The sequence below is a fragment of the Carassius carassius genome, chromosome 31 (genome assembly GCF_963082965.1).
Source record: "Carassius carassius chromosome 31, fCarCar2.1, whole genome shotgun sequence".
Lineage (NCBI taxonomy): Eukaryota > Metazoa > Chordata > Actinopteri > Cypriniformes > Cyprinidae > Carassius > Carassius carassius.
Window position 1 is genome coordinate 20991469 of NC_081785.1, and position 21051 is coordinate 21012519.

Genomic DNA, 21051 nt, shown 5'->3' on the forward strand with positions numbered 1-21051 from the left:
TTGGTCTAATTTGAATCCAAAATGTAAGACTGATTACCACTAGGTTAAATGCTAGTTAGTCAATCTAGTTCTTAATTAAAATAGAGGCTAAGTTTATGCAACTGGCCCTAGGACCAACCATTTCTATCCATATGACGACTCTCTTTATTTAAAAAAAAAAGAAAAGAAAAGAAAGTATGCTGATTATGTAATACTTGTTTTATTTAATATTAAAGGAGCACATTTGTTATTGAGCTTTGTTTGTTTATTTTACTTAATGCAGACCGTTATTTTAATGACTTTTACGCTACAATGTTGACGGCCATTTTGAAGCGAATCTGTTGTTTCCTTTTTCAGAGTAGCATAGTAACGTTATCTCCATAACGGAACTAAGCGTGGATTATAAACAGAAATCTTGTGTTTATGTGGAATTTGGAAAAGAAATGCATTCTCTGCGTGAATTAAGAGGTATACATGAAACCGGATTTGTCTTTTATCCACTTTGTTTTGTCGCTTACTTTATTTAATTTTCAGTCCATGCAGTGTGTTAGCATTCATGCTAAACATCTGCACACGAGCAACACCGCTGCATGTTAAAACACTGTGCATATTTAGCACTTTCTTTTTGTTTTGTTTTACATCCTTCAACAGTTTAATCTCCTCTCAGCTCACAGTAGTACTTTGTTTATTGACGTTAGCAGAGTTGGCCTTAGAGATGCATTAACCATTGAACGAAGTAACAAACAATTCATTGCAGGATGGAGTTGTCCTCACAGTTTGCCTTGCTCATCTAATGATAGATTTCAATAACTCAGACTTGGTTATTAACCTTCAGTCTGTTTTATACTCCACCCTGTTATTATATTACGAGCTGTTTAGCCGGAGAGGGAATCAGATCTCCGTTGTTGAGCAGTTTTTGAAGAGGACATGCACACTAACCTGTGGTTGAGAGCTGTTTAAAGCATTAATCGGTGGCTAAACTAATGGAAAATTACTCAGATGATGTCTCTGACAGCACTGAGCTTGTGCCATTATTAAATGGTGGAAGTTAAATCTTTCCACTCTGGTGCAGACGAATGTCATGCGATTTTTCCGGGTACTCGCCAGTATTCATAGTCATATATCTTAAAATTGCTAGTAATGTGAGTTCCCAGCTTTATTCATGAGTTACAGAAACCACCACTAAAATATGGCTATGTTTTTATGGAATTTACAAGGTTATCTGAAGCAAATGTATAGTTTCTAAATGTGATTATATATACCTTAATTGTATACTCCAATCCCAAAATAATAATAATACTAATAATAAATGTTTTCTTTCTTTCTGCAGATGAACACAATTGAACATTTTTAGAAAAATAATCCATCTCTGTTAGTCCATCTAATGCAAATGGATGGTGTCTTCAAAGTTGATGCTTCAAAAGCCTCTCAAAGTAAATACAACTGTGATCCAGTTGATGTATCAATGTCTTCTGAAGTGAAACAACAGGTGTGTGTGTGTGTGTGTTTGTTTGTGAGGGAAAAATACTAATGTTTGAAAGTTATACAAACCCTTTCTTATGGCCAACTGTTCATGAGAGTGTCGTGAAACGCTACATTGATTGAAAGGTTTTGCCCAACACGCTTACACCACATTATGAATGCACATGTGATATTTGGCCAGAAACTCTGGTTTAAGGTTAATACAGTTTAAAATATTACAGTTTTTCTAGCACACTTATCGTTTTTCTTCAGAAGACGTTCATTCATCAATTGGGGCTGTAAAAAAAGAATTATAACTGTGGGACTTTAATTTGCATATGCATCTTCAGTTTTGGGTGGAGTATCCCTTTAATACCTTAATCCCTCCCTGCTCTGTAGGAACTGTGTTTTTTTTTTCCAAACTTTGTTTGAGAATTGAATATGCCAAGACATGACCCTGCAGTGGTTTTGTGCTTGACTTGTGTGCTGTACTCTCAGCATGCTGCATTTAGCTTCCTGACTTGAGTGCAGTCCCCGGTTAGTGTCTTCTGGCATCCTGCCGTGGAGTCAGATACACTGACCCTCATTCCTTCCTTATGAAGTTTGTCCAACCTCGTGCATTGCTGATACTACACAATCTAATGTAAGATTAGGCAAACCCTTATACAAGCCTCTGCATCTTTGAGCTATGTGCATGGCTGAGTCTAAAAGCTGTCACTGGCTACATTTCCCTGCCAAAAGCTGGAGACAGAAACTAGAGATTTTTGAGTATGTTTAATCCAATCATTTTTATTTTATGTACAATAAATGTAAATATATAATCACAATATTACAATTTTGAAGAAAATATTGTTTTCCTTTTACATTATAGTCCTTATATATCCAATATTTTAAATTAATCCATAAATTCAAATCTGATTTAGTTATCTCAAAATTTGGGACGGAATGATGAATGGGATGGAATGAGAAATCAAGAAAATAATTCTTAGCTAGTGATTTTAATCACATGGTACTCGTTATACAGTATGCTGCCTGTTGTGATTGTTTTATTTGTCTCTTCATGCAGAAACCTGTTTGTTTGTGGTGGCCTGAGATACAGTAACATCATTCAACATGGTTAAAGAACAGAAATGCATTCTTTGTGAAACTGTCTACAGCTCCAAACAGGTAAACCTGGATATTTAAACATACATCATCTCTCATTTGTGCTAGAATACGACAGTTTGCCATGAGTTCTTGTGTGACAATCTGTAATTTATTTGCTGATGCTGGCACCTGTCTGACCTCTGCACATGTACTGTTCTGTTGTGAGATCTATGGTTACAAATAACCTTTGTCTTACATGTAAGTTCTCAATTGAAATTTATTTGTGTAAAATAAAAAAATTGTTCCTGTATTTTTTTGAAAAATGGCTCAATACTGTTATGCTATATTGTAATGATGTCTTTGGGTTTTAGGAGATGGAAGAGCACATGAGAAGTATGCTGCACCACCGGGAGCTGGAGAATCTGAAAGGCCGGTAAGAGCCCATGTTACACAGCAATGTTACAAAACCACCTTTTTGTCAACTAAACCCACTTTTGACTTAAAATATTTATCTTAACTCTTGCATGATGTTGTAAGTTAATATTTAAAAACTGTAAATTGCATGCTCATGTTTTTTTTATGGAAAAATGAATCATTCGATTTTTAGCAACTCACAAAACTCACAAACTACAGTTTGGGAGACTCATCTCTACTGTCAACACTAAAGTTATACACGCAAATTCAGAGAACTGAGCCTCCTTCTAATCTCAGGCCGTTTTAGCATTATTTGATACATGCAAAACTAATTATAAGGTATAACTGTTTTGAAATCCATGCCACAATTCTCTGAATAAATCCTTTAAAAAAATACTAAATGGGAAGTTCATGTAAAATATTTTGGAAGATTCTTTGGTGAAAGGTGTGGAATGTGGTTATGGTCGAAGATGAAGTACACGTGTAATGTAAGGCACGTGTCTCCTTTGGTCAGATGAAAGATAAGGTGAGGCAGCTGCCCTAACCCGAGGGTATATATAGGGACACTAGAAACAACTGGCAAGGCTGACAAATAACAACTTCCTCTTGACAAGTATGTACATCTCGGGAATGTGAAAATTGAGAATGACATTCTTAAATGGGGAGGGTGTTGAAATCTAAAATGCAAAACGCACAATGTGTGTGTATGTGTCTAGATATCCGCAGTACGTGTCGATTTTAAATGCAAGCACAATCAAAAATACACAACTATGCCGGAGTACATGGTACTGTTGTTTAGGGCTGTGCAAAAAATCGAATGCGATTTTCATGCACCTCTCATCAGTAAAGACGCTCCTGTAATTAGAAGTATATCTCCAGCACGTGCGTTCGGATCAGGGTTGCCAGGTTTTCACAACAAATCCTGCCCAGTTGCTTCTCAAAACTAGTCCAAAACTAGCCCAATCGCGCTTCCAGGAGGTTCCCCGATAAAAATTGCTTCCCGGGGTTACAATATAAGTTTTTTAGCAGGGTTGCCTTCGTAAAATTAGCATTTTAGGGGCTAAATATCACGTTATTTGTATTGGGGTCGCTTCGACCCGCAGACATGAAAAACAACCACAGACTTGGCAACACTGGTTGGCATTTACTACACCGAGCCGTAATTCACTGACAATCTACACAAAATCGATGTTAAAATCGCAGGCGATTCTTCGGTTCTGTCGGTTTTGAAAATGATTTAGTGTTAGTTGTCGGTAGACTACGGCTCTGTGTAGTAACTGCCGCTCCACCTGAACCAGTGTTGCCAAGTCTGCGATTTGTTTTTCATGTCCGCGGTTTGAAGTAACCCCAATACAAATAACGTGATATTTAGCCCCTAAAATACGAATTTTATCGAGGTTACTTCAAACCGCGGACATGAAAAACAAATCGCAGACTTGGCAAAACTGGTTCAGGTGGAGCGGCAGTTACTACACAGAGCCGTAATTCACTGACAATCTAAACAAAATTGATGTGGTTGTTTTTCATGTCCGCGGGTCGAAGCGACCCCAATACAAATAACGTGATATTTAGCCAAGGCAACCCTTCCAAAAAATTTATATTTTAACCCCGGGAAGCAATTTTTATCGGGGAACCTCCTGGAAACGCGATTGGGCTAGTTTTGGACTAGTTTTAAGAAGCAACTGGGCAGGATTTGTTGTGAAGACCTGGCAACCCTGATCTGAACGCACGTGCTGAAGATATACTTCAAATCACAGGAGCATCTTTACTGATGAGATGCGCATGAAAATTGCATTAGATTTTTTGCACAGCCCTACTGTTGTTGCTGCAAACTGTGGATTTACTTAACCAATATTACAACAGCAGAGATGCATCATATACATGTTCTGTTTACTAATAAGGTGACAGTGCCAACTACTGGCCTTGCATACGTAATACAGTGTTTTGGGCCATTTTCACAGATATGTGTAAACGCGAATCATTTTGAAAACATTGTCGTGTAGACGGGAAACTTTGCCAACAGCAAGTATTTAATTTATCAGCTCATGAGTTTGACACTAAAGACAGCATCTACGGCAGGGAGAGGTTTTCAAGTCGGCAACTGTAAGCAGCTCACATTACAGCTAGCCAAAGTGTCCCGCCCTGGCTGCAGCCCTAAAGAGTAAAGGAAGGTGGAGACAGAGGGTGGGGGGTGCGATTTCACACACCAGAATCCAACAGCTCTCCCAACTCTAGTGTCAGAGCACAGCGGACTCCATCATGACAGCTTGCTAAGGTTCAGCAGCTGCTGAGAGGGTGGTCGCCCCTCTGAGCTCAAGATCTCCCAGTGCCTTCTGTTCTTGCCTGTTCACTCAAACCCATTTGTGAAGTCCCTTAAGATGTATCACAAGATCAGGAAGATTGCATTTTTTTTTTAATAACTAGTTGGATTTTATTTTATGATTGAAAAGTCAGTTTGCCTCCTGATCTCTCGAAAAGACCTTAACTCATTAGACAGCTACTCAGCAGTAGCCATGCCTGAGGGAAGTATTGAGCAGCCTATGTACCCCTCCGTCCCCAGGGACTGTGGACATGAGTGCCGGGTCTGCGGTGTAACGGAAGTGAGCCTGACCGACTATGCCAGTCACATTTCCAGCCCTTTGCATAAACAGCGCATTGAGGATCAGAAGAACTCGCCCACAAACAAAGACCAAGATGAAGAGTACTTTGACAAGGACATTGTGCAGCTTATAGAGAAACGCAAAGAAATGATCAGGTGAGTCTTTGCTTGCTGTGTGTTTGAAAGTTGTGGAGTCTGTTGTCAAGTGAGGCCAAAAACAGCCATAACTGCAAAACTCGCACTCTCACACTGTTGGATGCACATCCCACCATGCCTTTCTAGCTCAACCTTTAAACAGCATGGGCACTATGTCTTTAAATAGTCTGAAACACTTTAAAAAGTGCTTTTATGCACCATGCTGATTAAGTCACACATGTTAGACATTAATTGCTGACAGAAGTTATTTTCTGTTCTGCGCTAATGCATAAAACATTATTTTTTATTTAACTTTTTCTTTATTTTTGTCTAACAGAAAGTTGTTTTCCCTTGATCACACACAAGATAATAAAAAGATCTGAACGTCACTCACCATTTCGGTGGTCAGCCGCACAACATTTAGATATCCCAGTTGTTCAGAATCTAAATAAAACAACTTTCGTTATGTGAAGATTGCAAAACAGAAATAATAATAATAAATAAATAAAATAAAAGTAGTTCCTTATTCATGAAAGTTTGATCCAATAAAATTAGTTTCGTATTGAGATCTTTTCAGTGGAAGCAGTGTGATAGGTCTGTGTCTCTTGTTTAATTATTCAAGGATGAATAAGCACACTTTGAGTCTGCAATTTGATTTATTTGGAGCACTATGAATGAACATACTTAATGTGGGTGATTTCTTAGTTTTGGTGGGGAATGCCACAAGCAGTATAACTTTTACAAACAGTCGGTCATCAACAGCTGTCATCCTGTCACATACCAAATTGTATCCTATTATATTGCCTCCTTATACTCTGAAAGACAGGAAAAGGTAGCATTCTTTGCAGTTTTAATAACCTTATTTACAACTGTATAGAGACATGCTTTTATACAGATAGCCTGTCATGTTTTGTGTTTCTCTGCATATTTGAATTTACAAACATTTGTTGTTTAACCTATCCATCATGCTTTTCACCTGTCCTCATTGTGGAGTGTGTCAGTACCATTTTTGCCAGTTAAATCATTGTATGTTACCATTCTATACTGAACTCTATTAGGAAAGAAGAGGCTTCTGCAAAACAGGCTAAAGAAGAACAGGAAGAATGCAGGAGGTGGCAGGAGTTTCAGACTCAGTGGCTTGGGCCAAGGCCTATGATGTACCAGCAGTGTGGCCCTTGGGACCGGCCCTATCCTAACTTTCCTCAGATACCCAAAAGGGGCAGAGGCTCCAATTGGCGGAATTTCAGAGTTTCATCCCCTGAACGTGGCAAAAGGTTTCATCCTAGCCGGGATGTGAGGTGTGCCACATGGCATGCTCAAGGACCGCCTCACTTGCAGAAATGGGAATCTGTTGGTCATCATGGAGGGAGTTTGCACAACCAAGGAAACTTCTGGGGTGGTAGACCAGGTGGATTCAATATCTGGCATCCACAACTGAGAAAGCAATTATCCTGGAACAAAAGCCAATTTAATGTCCCTTGGAATGGACAATATATGCCACCACCTAGGCTCTTTAAATCACCTGCAAAAGAGCCTCAGAAGACACCCAGCAGCTCTGAGAATCAGACACAGGGTGAACAGATTCTAGAAGAATCTGGTGGAGAGCATGATCCCAGCAAAGGTAAGGGACAGAAGTCAGAGAAAGCTCACCGATGGGCACCATATCCACAAACTCAACTTGGGGATCCTTCCTCCCAGACTAACCCTCAGCCACCATTAGATAAGTCAGATGTGGAGTCTCCTCAAACCTCTAAGGCAGAAAGTTTCAATGTGGGCAGTCAGGACATGGAGAGGATATCCAAGGCAGACCAAAATAATTGGCAGTATAAACCCACAGAACCTGAAAAGAGTTGCTTCAAGAACATTGGCAGTACTAGCATGGATAGTTTCTCCTATCCCTCCACATCAACTATTTGGAAACCGGAGAAGCCTAGCAAGCTTGCTGAAGATGGTTCAGAAATGAATCTCAAACAAACAGGAAGTCAAGACTTTGTCAGCTCTAAAGGTTTTAAGCATTCCCATTCAAGCTCTGAATTCCCACAACATGCCACTTCCAATGCAGAGCAAGATCTGCTGTCTGAGATACTGCAAAAATCTAAAGAGACATTGCTTAATAGAAATAACTCTGACATATATGGTACAGAGAGCTGCCTCAAAGGACCAAAGGCTGTGCCTCAGATTAACGAGCAAGTAGAGAGTTCAGAACTAAACAATAATCAAAAATTACATGAGAGTAAGAAGATACTTAACGAGAGCAAGTGTCAAGAAAGTTTGTTTTTTGTGAGCTGTTTTAGCAATGAACTAGAGCAGTTAACCAGTACTGAGACCTCAGTACAGATTGGCAATGTGTGCAGTGATACTAGGCCATCTCTGCAATCCTTACAAGTTAGTACCTCCACTATGGACCACGAAGATGAGGAGGAGTGTGGTGAAATGGAAGAAAATCAAGTCATGGACACACTGGATGGAGGTTTGTGTTCAGCTGGTGAGGGGTCCCACAGCAGCCCATCCCAACAAACTGCTGGTGACTCTGTGCCCCCTTTAAGTAAGCTTGCCTTGCCTGCATGTCTACAAAGGGATCTGAACCGCCATATGGGCACCAAAGGCAAAGCTGCATCCCATGAACCCAACTTGAATATTGCCAGGCGCATTAGAAATGTGAGTGGCACACGAAAGAATGAGACTGAGAAGGACTCAGGACTTAAACCCACTTTACGGCAGCTTATTAGCTCCTCTGGCTCAAGGCGGAATGTCAACTGGGACCAGGTCTACCAGGAAGTCAACCGGAAGAAGCAGGGCAAGGGCTTACCAAGGTATTGCATGAAAATCTCTTCATTTTCCATTTTCTTGCATAAATAGGTTACTTCCTTCATACCTTCAATTCCATATCTGTCTCCTAAATCTTTTCAGATTTGGTATAGAAATGGTGCCCTGTGAACCTGAGGGTCCGAACCAAATGGATGAAGGTGACGTACCTCTTTCTGAGGGCTTTCATTGGGACTCCCTGGTTGAATTTAGTCAAGTGCCTTCCCGTAAGCGTAGCTTGTCTGAAAGCAATGTGGTCAAAGATGGTTCTGCAGGTACCAGTTCCCTCCCCAAAGCTGTAGAACCAGTGAGAGACTCTCCTTCTCGTGGCCCCACACAGCCACCAAGGAGAGAGGAGCTGCAGTCCAAAGGCCATCTGGAGATTCTAGGTTCGAAAGGCCCTTCTAAGGGCCCAGAGGAAGTTGAAGAAGATGGCGGTTGTTTATCAGAGCCTGAACTGATTGACACGCAAGGAGCTGGGAAGAAACGCAGAGCTACAGGGGTAAACTTCATACTTTCCACTGTGGTTTATGCTTGGCATACTCAGAAACACAGTAGCTCGAATTCTAATTTAATTTGCAGTCTGCTACATTACATAACTGCCTCTAAAAGCAACATCCATTGTCATTTTTATATTTTCTACATGAACATTAATGCAAGAATAACTTGCCATTATCTGATTGTTGGGTCATTAGGATGTAGTGTCTACAGAGATTCCTAATGAAGATAGGAAAAACAAGAGGCAAAAAATTAAGGCTAAGAAAGGTAAGCAAACTACTTTATAATATTTTTGTAAACCGAACTACAGAGTGTCCTATTTAAGAATTTTAATATTTCTATGTATTTTGTGTTTTGCAGAGCGCTCGCAAGTGGATCAGTTGTTGGCTGTATCTCTACGTGAGGAGGAACTTAACAAATCTCTTCAGGCTGTGGACGACAACCTTATTCAGGCACGTGCTGCCCTGCAAGCTGCCTATTTGGAAGTGCAGCGCTTGCTTGTGGTGAAACAACAGGTAAGACCTAGCACTGTAGAGCTAACAAAATGGATTCAATTGTTTTCAGTTCTCACTGGGCTGTCACTTGATTTTACAGTATTGTATTAACTATTTTACAGGTAACTAATGAGATGAACTCTTTGAGAACCAAGCGCATTGAAATTCTTCAAGGAATGCAAGGTACAAAAAACAGAAAGCAGGGGTCATGTAATCATATTTATTAACTCTATAGATCTAAGGTAAATGATGAGGAAAGTCAGATTAATATTACATATCCTTTTTATGGAGTTCATACCTGTGAAGGTGGTTTATAGCCAGTTTGTAGTATGTATCGTACATAAGAGGTATGACAATCATCACCTTACATGTACCAAATATAAACCAAATTAAGTTTTATGAAAAGCTTATTTGTTAGTGATAATAAAATAAATATGGACATCACAATTCTTTCTCAGGTGAATTTGAGTCAAAAGAAAGAGAGAGGAACAGTGAGGACATCTTAACTTCTTCATCAACCCAGGTTTCTCAGATCACCGCCAACCCTGTTCACCCAACAACAGCTTCTCACTCATCCTCTTTAGTCTCCTTACTGCCTGTTACCATCAAACAGGAGCCCATCTCTCAATGTATCCTCATTCCTGAGCCTAACCTTGTCAAAAGCCCCCTCCTAGCACCTCAAAGTCCTGCACCTGTCCAAACTGTGTTTGCAACCTGTCAAACAGGTAGGTTTCAATCAATAAATTTTAGCTCGGAGGTTGCTATTGCTAGCAGTACTGAATTATCGAATGATTATTCTTCATTTAAAACAGATACTACCTTCAGCAGTAAGATGGAGGCTTCACGAGACGCCACAAGCATGGCTTTGACAGCAGCTTCCTCAGTTCACAGATCAGAGCCGTCACCCGTCAAAGAAATTCAACCAAATTTGAGTTCTCAAGAGGGCCCAAACCCATCTTCCTCACTAATGTCTGCAACCATCTCTCCTAAGCTACTGTCTCCCTCTAACCACCTAGAAAATAATCCAGTTAAACGTGTTCGAAAGCTAAAGAAGAGGAAGTGTCTTAATAAAGCAAAGTTGAATGAGCAGCCTGAAATCAGTGAATCTGAGCTTGATGCAGTGCAGCCCACTACTCGACCTACCCGCAAGTGCCAACCTCATCGGCGATCCAGCAGCACGAAAGTCTCACCCCCCAGACCAGATGAAAATGAAGAGATGGCGGTGACCAAAGTTTCAAAGACGAAAACACAGGGAGCCAAGCTAGCCACACCACCAGTGAATGAATGTCACTCTGATTCATCTGAACTGGAGATGGTGGAGCTTCCTCCACCTGATATTGACATTGTCAATCTAGATTCTTCAGACCCAGAAGAGATGCCTGAAAAGAAGGCCATGAAGCCAGCCACGGCGTACACAACAGGCCATGTCGTCAAAGACCCTCAAAATCTTGCCTGCAATGAGGTCACCTCCACTAGTGAAATTCATACTAGCAGCACGGTCAAGGCTAGTGAAAGGTATGGCTCGTGGTTTGAACTGGGATTTTCTAAACATTCTTAATATCTTATATTAAGAGCGTCCAATCCTGTGCCCTGCATAGTTTAGCTCCAACCTGACATAGCACACTGTCCTAGAGATTTCTCGTAATTCTATAAGACCTTGATTTGCTGGTTCAGGTGTGGTAATTAGTACCGGATCTGCAGTATAGTGACCCTCCAGGAGCGAGATCGAAAACCTGTTTCTTATAGCAATGACAGTAAGCTTGTGAAGTAAAAAGGTATCTTTTGAAACTTGACTTCTATATGAATGCTTCAAAATTGGACCAAACTGAGATCAGTTCAATTTGAACTAACTTAACATCTTATGCCACTAATGCATATTGATTTTTTTTATAGTAATAATAAAAATATTTAATGCTATATTTTTATATTGCTTTGGGATCCAAAAACTTACTAGCGATTAGAGAGTGAACTAGATCACAATGAAAAATGCTAATCAAACTAGCTGTAGTTAGGACTCGAGTGTGGGTGCACTATAATAGTTTGCCAACAAACAACAAGGGTTTTCCAAAAAAGTGTTTTTAATCTGTTAGATCTCTGAGGTTAGTAAGCATCCTTAAAGATGAAAGGTATTGTTCATCAAGCATTTGGCTGTTGGGCTTTGAAGATAGTTTGTGTTGGTAGACGAGAGAACTCAGACGTAACAGATTCAGCTTGTTTAATGTCATGTTTACTTACAGATGATCTGGCTTTTTTCTGGCACCTTAACTCTTTCTGTTAATGATCATTGAAGTTTGTCAGTATTGAAAAACCCTTCTTTTTTAATTTTTGTTACAGTGAAGTAAAATCAGCCTCAGTGTTGGAGTCCAAGGTGCCTTCAGGTATGTGATGTGTTTAAAAACATGCATGGAAGCTGTTGCAAAGATGACACTGCCTCAGCAGTATCATGCATTAAACGTCAGATGATATGTCATGTGCAAATCACTTACTTGGTCATTTATTTTATTTACTTTTTTATTTCTGGTAGCAGTGAGTGCATTTCCATTCATCTTGTTCTTTGCTCAGTGCAGTCGTAGCAGAACGACCAAATTAGAATACTCACATGATCAGCATTCAGAAATAGTTTGTCAAGTCCCCAAATTACTATTTAAGGGCAAGGTATTCTTAGTGCCTGTTAGTTTTATTCTTAACCTGTGCTTCTGAGAGTGACTGCCGGGATGACAATCCTGAGAATTGTTCTCAGGAACTCCATTAGTGTCTGAAATTAAACGTATCGGCACTGTCACGTTAACTCACTCTCCCAAAGGTTGGGTTAAAAGGGTTAAGAAAGAAAACACTGATTATGATCAGTTTTGATGATCAGTCCTAATGTTGCATTGATGTGGCAAATTAAATCCAAAGTATATTTCAGCTTTGACATGAAATGCATAGCGAATGTCTGCAGCTGAACACGTAGGCTTTCAAAGTATACTTTGTTTGAAAGACCATGACATTTTTATCGAAGGAAACTTTACCCACTAGTTTGTATTGTGTTCTGTTTGTTACGTAACAGCACATAGATTATCTCGACACACATCTATTTCACAGAATTAATGTTTAACTCATTAACTGATATGTCGGTGTATGTGTGTGTGTGTGTGTGTTTTATCAGATATATCAGATCCAGGGGAGGAGGAGGTGCCAACAGAAGGGGAGTTTGAAGGCCATCAAGAGGCTGTAAATGCAATGCAGATCCATAATGGACTGCTGTACACTTGCTCAGGGGACCGCACTATACGCGCTTTCAACCTGATAGTAAGACTTTGTAGAAACTTGTAGTTCAGTAAAAGCATTTCAACATGAAAAGGGATATCTATGATTGTAGCTCACATACTTTCTTTAAAAAGTCTCTGTATTGTTGGTACAGAGCCGGAAGTGTGTGGCAGTGTTTGAAGGCCACAGCAGTAAAGTGAATTGTCTGTTGGTGTCATGTGGAGGAGGCCTGCAACAACGCCTGTACTCGGGATCAAGTGACCAGACCATCCGCTGTTACAGCCTCAAAGTACTTTGATTCACACCACTTTTGAAATAGTCCAACCAAAAACGAAAACCCTCATCTTTTATTCATGTTGATGTTGTTTGCAAATTTTTCTTCAATAGAACATGAACGTTTTCAGATACACAGGGTGAGCTTTACCATTCAGCAAAGTAGAGAGTGATTCATATTGTCAGAAAGTACCATAAAATAGTATAATACCACAACGTTTCCTACACTAAATCTGTGTGAGAAACAAACTGACATTTAAAGGAATAATTCACTTAAAATGACATTTCTGTCACCAATTAATAGTTCCTAACTCAAATGACATTATTTCATCAGTGGAACACCAACTGGAAAGTTCTCTTCCATATATTGAAAGTGAGCTCTAGTACAGTAAAAGACAAAAAGCACCATAAAATATGATGAAAGTATGAGTAGTAGAATTGATGAAAGTAGAAACATTTATTATTTAATAAATATTGAATGGTTGAAATTAAAATTAAAATTTGCCAAAAACTGTGGACACCATTCAAAAAGCATTAATAGATTGGAAATGTGTTATTTAGTATTAGTATTATTTATATTCTTAATAGTTTTTATTTTTAGATTTCTGGATTTCATTATAATTTTAGTTTATTCAAATGTTTTGTAGTATTTTAATTTAGCTTTATTTAATTTGACATTTACATAAAAAAAAATTATTGGAAAACCGTAATTAACGTAGATTTCAATAATAAAGGCACTGTTGATAGAATGACATTTTTTGTCAGAAATTATATTTGTAGTGTTTTCTTTATATTGTTATCATATATTTTTTTCTATAATAATGAGAATATTACAAGTATTTCTGTTTGTTTTTTCTCAGACGACAGAGTGTGTGGAACAGCTGTCTCTTCCAGATCGAGTGCTTTGTCTTTATAATCGTTGGAAAATTCTCTATGCTGGTCTGGCCAATGGCTCTGTGGTCACCTTCAGTCTTAGGGTATTATTCAGAATTCAAAGTTTTGGGCTAAGTAAAAGTAAAGTGAATGCATATTGAGTCGGCCGTTCCTTGATGGTGGGGTGATTAATATTTCTCTCATCTCCTGTAGAACAATAAGCAGCTGGATGTGTTTGAGTGCCACGGCCCGAGGGCTGTCAGTTGTCTGGCGACGGCTCAGGAAGGGGCTCGCCGTATCCTGCTGGTCGGCTCTTATGACACCACCATCAGTGTTAGAGATGCTAAGAGTGGCCTGTTGCTGCGAACACTGGAGGGCCACAGCAAAACTGTGCTCTGCATGAAGGTTTGTGCCTGATCACACTTTTCCTAATGAATGTACTTGCTTTTGCATCCTGTTTGAAGCTTGACAGCCCTAGTCCTCATTCAGTTTCATTATAATAAAAAGAGTACCCAGGATATCCTTTAAAAAGTACCAAATTGTGCTGCACAGAAGAAATTAATAAAAAAACAACATGAGGGATTATTTGGTTTTTCTCTGCAGGTAGTGAATGATTTGGTGTTCAGTGGCTCGAGTGACCAGTCTGTACATGCACATAATATACATGTGAGTACCTGATGCACAGTGCTTCTCATTGAGCCGCGGGAACAAAGTTTCTTGGTTTCATCTAATTCACTTCTTTGTCTCTGGATCTCCAGACAGGAGAATTGGTGAGGATCTATAAGGGTCATAGTCATGCCGTCACTGTGGTGGCCATACTGGGAAAGGTGATGGTCACTGCTTGCCTGGACAAACTTGTCCGTGTGTACGAGCTCCAGGTAGAAATTACACATTCACACACTTACTAACTAGTGGCTTGGCCATAGGCAAATATTTGAAAGCTGGCCATGGCCAGCCAAAATCACAAAAATAGTTTTTTTGCTATTTTCAGGGCAATGAAACATATTTTACCCCTTATCTCTTTACTTCATGCAATCATGCACAGAACGCATGTGTTAGTTTGCCGTCGGCTGAAGTCTGTGCGGTGTGTTCCAGCGCAGCTTTGTGTTGCGACGCACTAGTTCTTTGAAATCGGCTTGGTGTGTCCGGGCCTTGAAGCATACGGTCATTTTCTTAATTGTTTTGATTATTCATTTATTTTAATTGACGTTACTTTTATTATTTTCAGTGATTAGCTTGTATTTTACAGCATTAAATCAATACTGTTCACAATTATTTTTAATGATTAAAACTATAAAAATGCCAGTTGGCGGAAAACACAGCGTATATAATTTCATTAATTGTCAAGTGCCCGTGTTCCTGTTGGTGTCATCAATCTGGCAACCTGCGTGTGCGAGGGGCTAGGTGAAAGAAAACCCCCTCTCCAATATTTTAAATTTGGACCGCAATACCTAGTTCAATCCTACATACAGCACCTTTAATAAATTATATAATATAACATAATGGTAAAAAAAAACTATGGTGTTGATAAACAGTATATTTTTATTAAAATCATGACATATTACTAATATGCTGTGTGAATACTTTAAAGTTTTTTTTACATAAGGCCCTATCGCACCGCAGGAACCTTTTCATAGTACCAGAACTAATTGTGGAACTACCCACTTTTGGGTGTTTTCACACCACCGGAACTGGGTGCGATTTTAGTACCGGACTGCCTTTTTCGAGAACCAAATTAGCTCCTAATCCGGATCAGGGTCTAACCAGCACAACTGGTACTAATCGTGACGTAAATAGACATTGATTGGCCAGAAACGTTCGAAAACGCCCTCATCCACCATGATTTTAAACGCAGTTTAAACATACTGTAAACATTGTGTCAACTTATTTCGCAAGTACAAGTGAACAGCGATTAATATACGGACTCTGAAGTGCAGGCACTTGTAGCAAATGTAGCACTGCCAATGGTCGTTGGAAATTCTTACAGGGTTTCCGCGGGGTCATAAAAAGTCATAAATTTAACAATAAGAATTTAAGGCCATAAAAAGTCATAAAAACGTCCGGATTTTCCATACAAGGTCATAAAAAAATTTAGCCACGTATTAAATTGATATGCTCATCCATTCATTTGTTCTTCCATCAAAATGTGCTCGCGGTGGCAATGGCATTCATTTGTTTCGCCTGTTGTAGTTCTGTATGAGGAATCTGGGTGGTATCACACTGGTATCACAGCGTTCCAGAACTACAAGGTCCATGCGGCAGCATACAGACTTGTCAGAAGGACTTTCACAGAAACCCGCGCGAACTCCGAACATACTGTATCATACCGAGTCACTGCTTAGTTTAATTGAAATCATCCTGGCTATCACAATGGGAAAATGTACCTTTAACGATCTATGGCTCGAAGACGTGCGTTTAGTAGCTGGCTCAAGCCCATCGCTAACAATCGGTATCAAGCCTATTGCACTCTGTGTAAGAAGACGTTGGAGCTGTCTAGTTTAGGGATAAAAGTCGCATGCAAAGTCGGAAAGGCATATCGTTGCTGTAAAAGGCCCGCAGCGGGTGCAGGAGACAGAAACCCTGTTCTTAATCCTACTTTCCGTTTTTTCAATCGCTTTGCGTGTATATCGACATTCCATGTCCATTATTTTGAAACCCGCGAGACGCAACAAAAACACAGCTCCAATCACAGCGTCCTCCATCCTCCTGTTGTTAATGTTATTCTTCTTTGTTAACGTTGTTAAAAGCCATGCACAAATAACACCGCTGTTGACCGTCTTACGTCACGTCCTAGTACACAATGTCGGTGCGAATGCAACCCTTTAAATGGTACTTGGAAATAGTTCACACAAAATCGTCCCAGTACTTTAGTACTGTACATTTAGTTCTGGTATTAAAGCAGTGCGAAAGGCCCTATAGTGTTAATGAAATTTGGGGGATCAAATACTTAATTGTTAAGAAATTAATGTCGTAAAAAATATCAGTGGTCCATTTTTTTGATTTGTTATAACCTATTTTTGTGATATTGCCTAAATCTCTGGTGTTTTCAGTCTCATGACAGACTTCAAGTATATGGTGGACATTCAGACATGGTGATGTGTATGGTCATCCACAAGAGCATGGTGAGCGCATCTTCTTAACACCCTATTGGGATCCAATACCAGATTCCAGAAACTTTTTCATAAAGATTTACAAGCATTAATTATTGAAGTAAATGGTTTTAAAAATGAAGCTGGCGGTGGTTTGTCTGTTGCAGATCTACACAGGCTGCTATGATGGGAGCGTGAGAGCTGTCAGATTGAACCTGATTCAGAACTACCGCTGCTGGGTAAGAAACTGAGGTCATGACATGTGCCAGAGACTCAGGAATAATGTAACGTGGTTTACATGTGTTGCATGCCTCTTCACAGTGGTACGGTTGTACGCTAATCTTTGGCGTGATGGAGCACCTGCAGCAGCACCTGCTGAACGATCACACCTCCCCAGCACAGCAGACATTCAAATGCCGCTGGAGGAACTGCGACACCTTCTTCACAACCCGCAATGGCTCTAAACAGGTACGGCAGCTGTGCGACACTCTTAATGGAGGTAAAAGTAGTCACTTCCACACATAAGTGAAAACTGAAGTTGTACTGTAAAGGGAAATTTATATATTTTGCTGCATGTACCACAGTTGGTGCAATCTTACACATATGACATTTGATATGTTTGATATTTAAAGCTACCAGCAAACATGCGGTTAATCTCTCTGGTGTCATTCCCTATAAATTCTTCAAATTACTGCATCAGAAAATATTGCAAAAGGAATGACGGTATAATTTATTTTTGCGACTCTTGTCCACATTTTCCTCCCAATTCAAAAAGAATATATTATTTTTAATAAATGCAAAAAATATATATTTATTATGGATTTATGTTATGATTTTAAGTTATTAAAGTAAAAGTTTTAATGGTTTTTAAAAAATAAGGTTAAATTACAGCAATTTTTAACCAACATTTTTGACCAGATATTTTATTATTCATATTTTCTGAACGAAAAAAAAAAAACTAATATATACCAAGGATGCAATAAATTGATCAAATGTGACAGGTAGTAACTAACTAATATTGTTAGAAAATATTTCTGTTTTAACTTTCTATTTATCAAAGAATTGAAATGAAAAAAAAATCCATAATAATATTAAGCATCAAAACAGTTTATAAGAAGAAGAAATGCTGTTTTTGTATTTTTGATCAAATAAGCATAGCCTTGGTGAGCATGAGACTTGAGAAAAAAAAAGATCTTACTAACCCCAAACTTGTAAATGGTAGTATGTGTGTAGCTATTTGTAGATAAAATGTGACATTTTGTGTGTAAATTATAAAATACATGTCTGTATGTGTCAAACATTGACGTGACTCTTGTCTTTGTAGGCAGTACACTGTCACATGCAGAAACATGCTGAGGACGACAGTAAAATGGAGCCATGAGGGGCCAAGGCAGTTTCACAGACACAGTCTCCTCTTTTCCCATATTGGGAATGTCTCGTTCAGCCCTCAGAGGAGCCCTGTTATTTTTATATCAACCATCAGATACCAACGACTGCCACTTAGATGATTCTGATACCACAATTTAATCAGTGATGGATGATTTTAATCTCTGAAAAATCAGTTTGTGAAAAAAAAAAAAAGTGTTACTGTTATTTCAAACGAAAATAAGAACATTTGTCTGTAAGTGCAATTGATATGTTGGTATTTTGATGAGAGGAAATCTTTTACAAGATACTCGTCTCTGAAGTGTGAAATATGCGCAGTTCTTTTATACTGGTGTGGCATTGCTCTGATACTCTCCCGGAAGGGATTGATTTCTGTATCAGACTCTTCTCTAAGTCTCTGATCTGATCATACAATGTATCGTATCATCAGCTCTGAGATTTACTGACCAAATAAAGACAGAAACTGTGGGAAACATTTGGGGATCATGGCTGCAGCTCCCTCAGCAAACCGTGTAGCTCACTATGAGTTTAGAGATCTTAGGATGTGGAGTGATTTCAGAAAGCATGAGACTTGTCGTGTCGAGCAGCCAGATTTTAGTGTTGTAATGTTGCAGGCTTTTATGAAGGGCAAGGTCAATGAATTTTCTGGTTTCATAGTATTACATACCTGTCAAAGCAAACTGTTATTCTGGGACATTGGTTTACAAATACAAAAATCTAATTAGTCAAGTTGTGTCTGGTGATTTATTTGGTTTTCTTTTTTTATTCTTCATTCAAATGTAGTCGTTTGAGTGGTTGAATCTATTTCCAGTATTTTATTTTATTATTTCTAATAATAACAGGATTCAGGTTTGCTGTGACAAGTCTGCAGTTGAAATGTTTGCTGTGCTGTTGACTGAAATGTGCCGGTTGGTGTGCGTGAGCCATTGAGAACAAACGTGTATGTGTTGTATGGGACAGTGTGAACAAGACAAGGTCCTTTTATTTTTTATTTTTTTTCTATAGTCAAGAGGTTTGAGGTTTTTCTTTTTCTTCACAGTATTTTGTGGCACTCGTGCCAATAAGATTTGTAGCTTTATGCAAGTCCAGGAGGGTCCTCCTCACACAGGAAAGTACCTATATTTTGCAGAGTGAAAGTGAAAGTTTAGGGGTGATAAGCAGGGGAGGTGTGTTTGTGCAGCTGGAAGTGTATTACTCAAAGTAACAGCACTATCCCAGTCAGTCGAAATAGAACATTTTACTACCCCTGAAGTATTTTTTACTATATATGATCACTCAAGGTGGTTTTTTTTTCATTATATCATATATAAAGATACAGCTTGTTTTTCCACGCAGTCACAACCTTTGAGTGTCTCAGCTCTTTTGCTATAGTTGTGTGTTGCTGAGGAGAGATTTGCAGCCAACCTCTAAACTGGTATTCCCAAGTTTCTCACACTTGTTCATTTCAAATACTGTTAAAATCTTTATAGACATTTTGTACACAGATGCTATTGAAACAAACAAAATAAAAGTTACACTGTGCTGCTGTGTGAATTTATTTTATCACAAGGGGAAATTTGGCTAGAAATGGTCTCCCATTACTTTTTAAATCAATAAAGACCTCTTCTTGGAAAACAATTAGATATGTTGAAGTGTTATCTCACTAAAACAGTACAAAACATTCATTCATCATTTTACTGTTGACTTAATTTGCCGGCATGCAACCGTTAAGCCCCGTTCACACCAAGAACGATAACTATAAATATAATGATAAAAGCATCCACACCAGCGCATGATATCGTCTGTATATTCTAGGCATGCACATGTCTGCTGCTCTTAACTCAGGAGCTCGTCACAACACGATTGATTCTGATTGGCTGTCGGTGTTTTTATCGTTCATTAGCTGAAAAAAAATTCCAGTTCCAAGTGATTCCAATGATATTGTTTCTCATTTGTTTTTATAGCTGTGATGTGAACTCTGCTATTCTTTAATATTGATAACGATTTTTACAACAATATCCTTACTGTTATCTTTATAGTTATTGTGCTTGGTGTGAACAGGCCTTTACTCGTGTTATTGAAAAATTATCAAACTAATATTTTCTTGAATTTATAGAATATATATGTTTAATGTTTATTTCTAGAACATAAAATTACATGACAGGGGATTAAATACTGAGACCCAAATTTTGTAACAGGGCTGAAAAAACAACTGGCATATATAAAATAACTGGTGAAATACACTGCATAATAAACCTTTTACAGCCCCTTTGTTGAATTTTTTTTTTTAAAAATCAACATGCATTTATTTTTCTTGTAATTGGTACTTATGCTTTTGTGTAAATAATTAGGCTTAAAAACTGATTTATTGATCCTGGGAAAGCACTTAAACCAAAAACTACACGATTATTAAACGGCTGAAGTCAGTACACTCATAAAATAAAATAAAAAGCTTAGCATCGACCCATGACTACTATGTTAATTTTTAATTATTTTCCTTACTTGGTTCTTTATGTTTATTTTTTATAATTTAAACAAAATTGTCTCCAAGAACAACCAGGATTTGAAACAATAAAGACCACCTTCATGGCCCTCATGCATGCTTTTTTAATGGATTTAATGGATGCTTTTTTCAATGGATTGATTTAACCAAATCAAATGGGAGGCTATCTGGGTGAAGATGGAAACACATTTTTTAAGAAATCTGAATCAGAAAGAGTGGTAGTATGAT

The 21051-nt window shown here is 38.6% G+C and overlaps 1 protein-coding gene across 4 annotated transcripts; it reads left to right on the top strand.

Moving 5' to 3' along the window:
* The first annotated feature begins 294 nt into the window (after positions 1 to 294).
* Positions 295 to 19862, top strand: LOC132111723 (zinc finger protein 106-like). Of its 4 annotated transcripts, none has more exons than XM_059519291.1 (22): positions 295 to 447; positions 2507 to 2607; positions 2898 to 2959; positions 5501 to 5695; positions 6733 to 8487; positions 8585 to 8981; positions 9175 to 9244; positions 9338 to 9492; positions 9594 to 9654; positions 9930 to 10196; positions 10284 to 10986; positions 11806 to 11849; positions 12620 to 12762; positions 12875 to 13009; positions 13854 to 13970; positions 14080 to 14271; positions 14470 to 14532; positions 14625 to 14744; positions 16917 to 16988; positions 17123 to 17194; positions 17277 to 17423; positions 18280 to 19862. In XM_059519291.1, the coding sequence occupies exons 2-22, from the start codon at positions 2554 to 2556 to the stop codon at positions 18334 to 18336; spliced, it is 4881 nt and encodes a 1626-aa protein (XP_059375274.1). In that variant the 5' UTR covers positions 295 to 447; positions 2507 to 2553; the 3' UTR covers positions 18337 to 19862. The 4 variants fall into 4 exon arrangements, with proteins under 4 accessions (XP_059375274.1, XP_059375275.1, XP_059375276.1 ...); XM_059519292.1 differs by lacking the exon at positions 295 to 447 and adding an exon at positions 1362 to 1412; XM_059519293.1 differs by lacking the exon at positions 295 to 447 and adding an exon at positions 1440 to 1468.
* The last annotated feature ends 1189 nt before the right edge of the window (positions 19863 to 21051 follow it).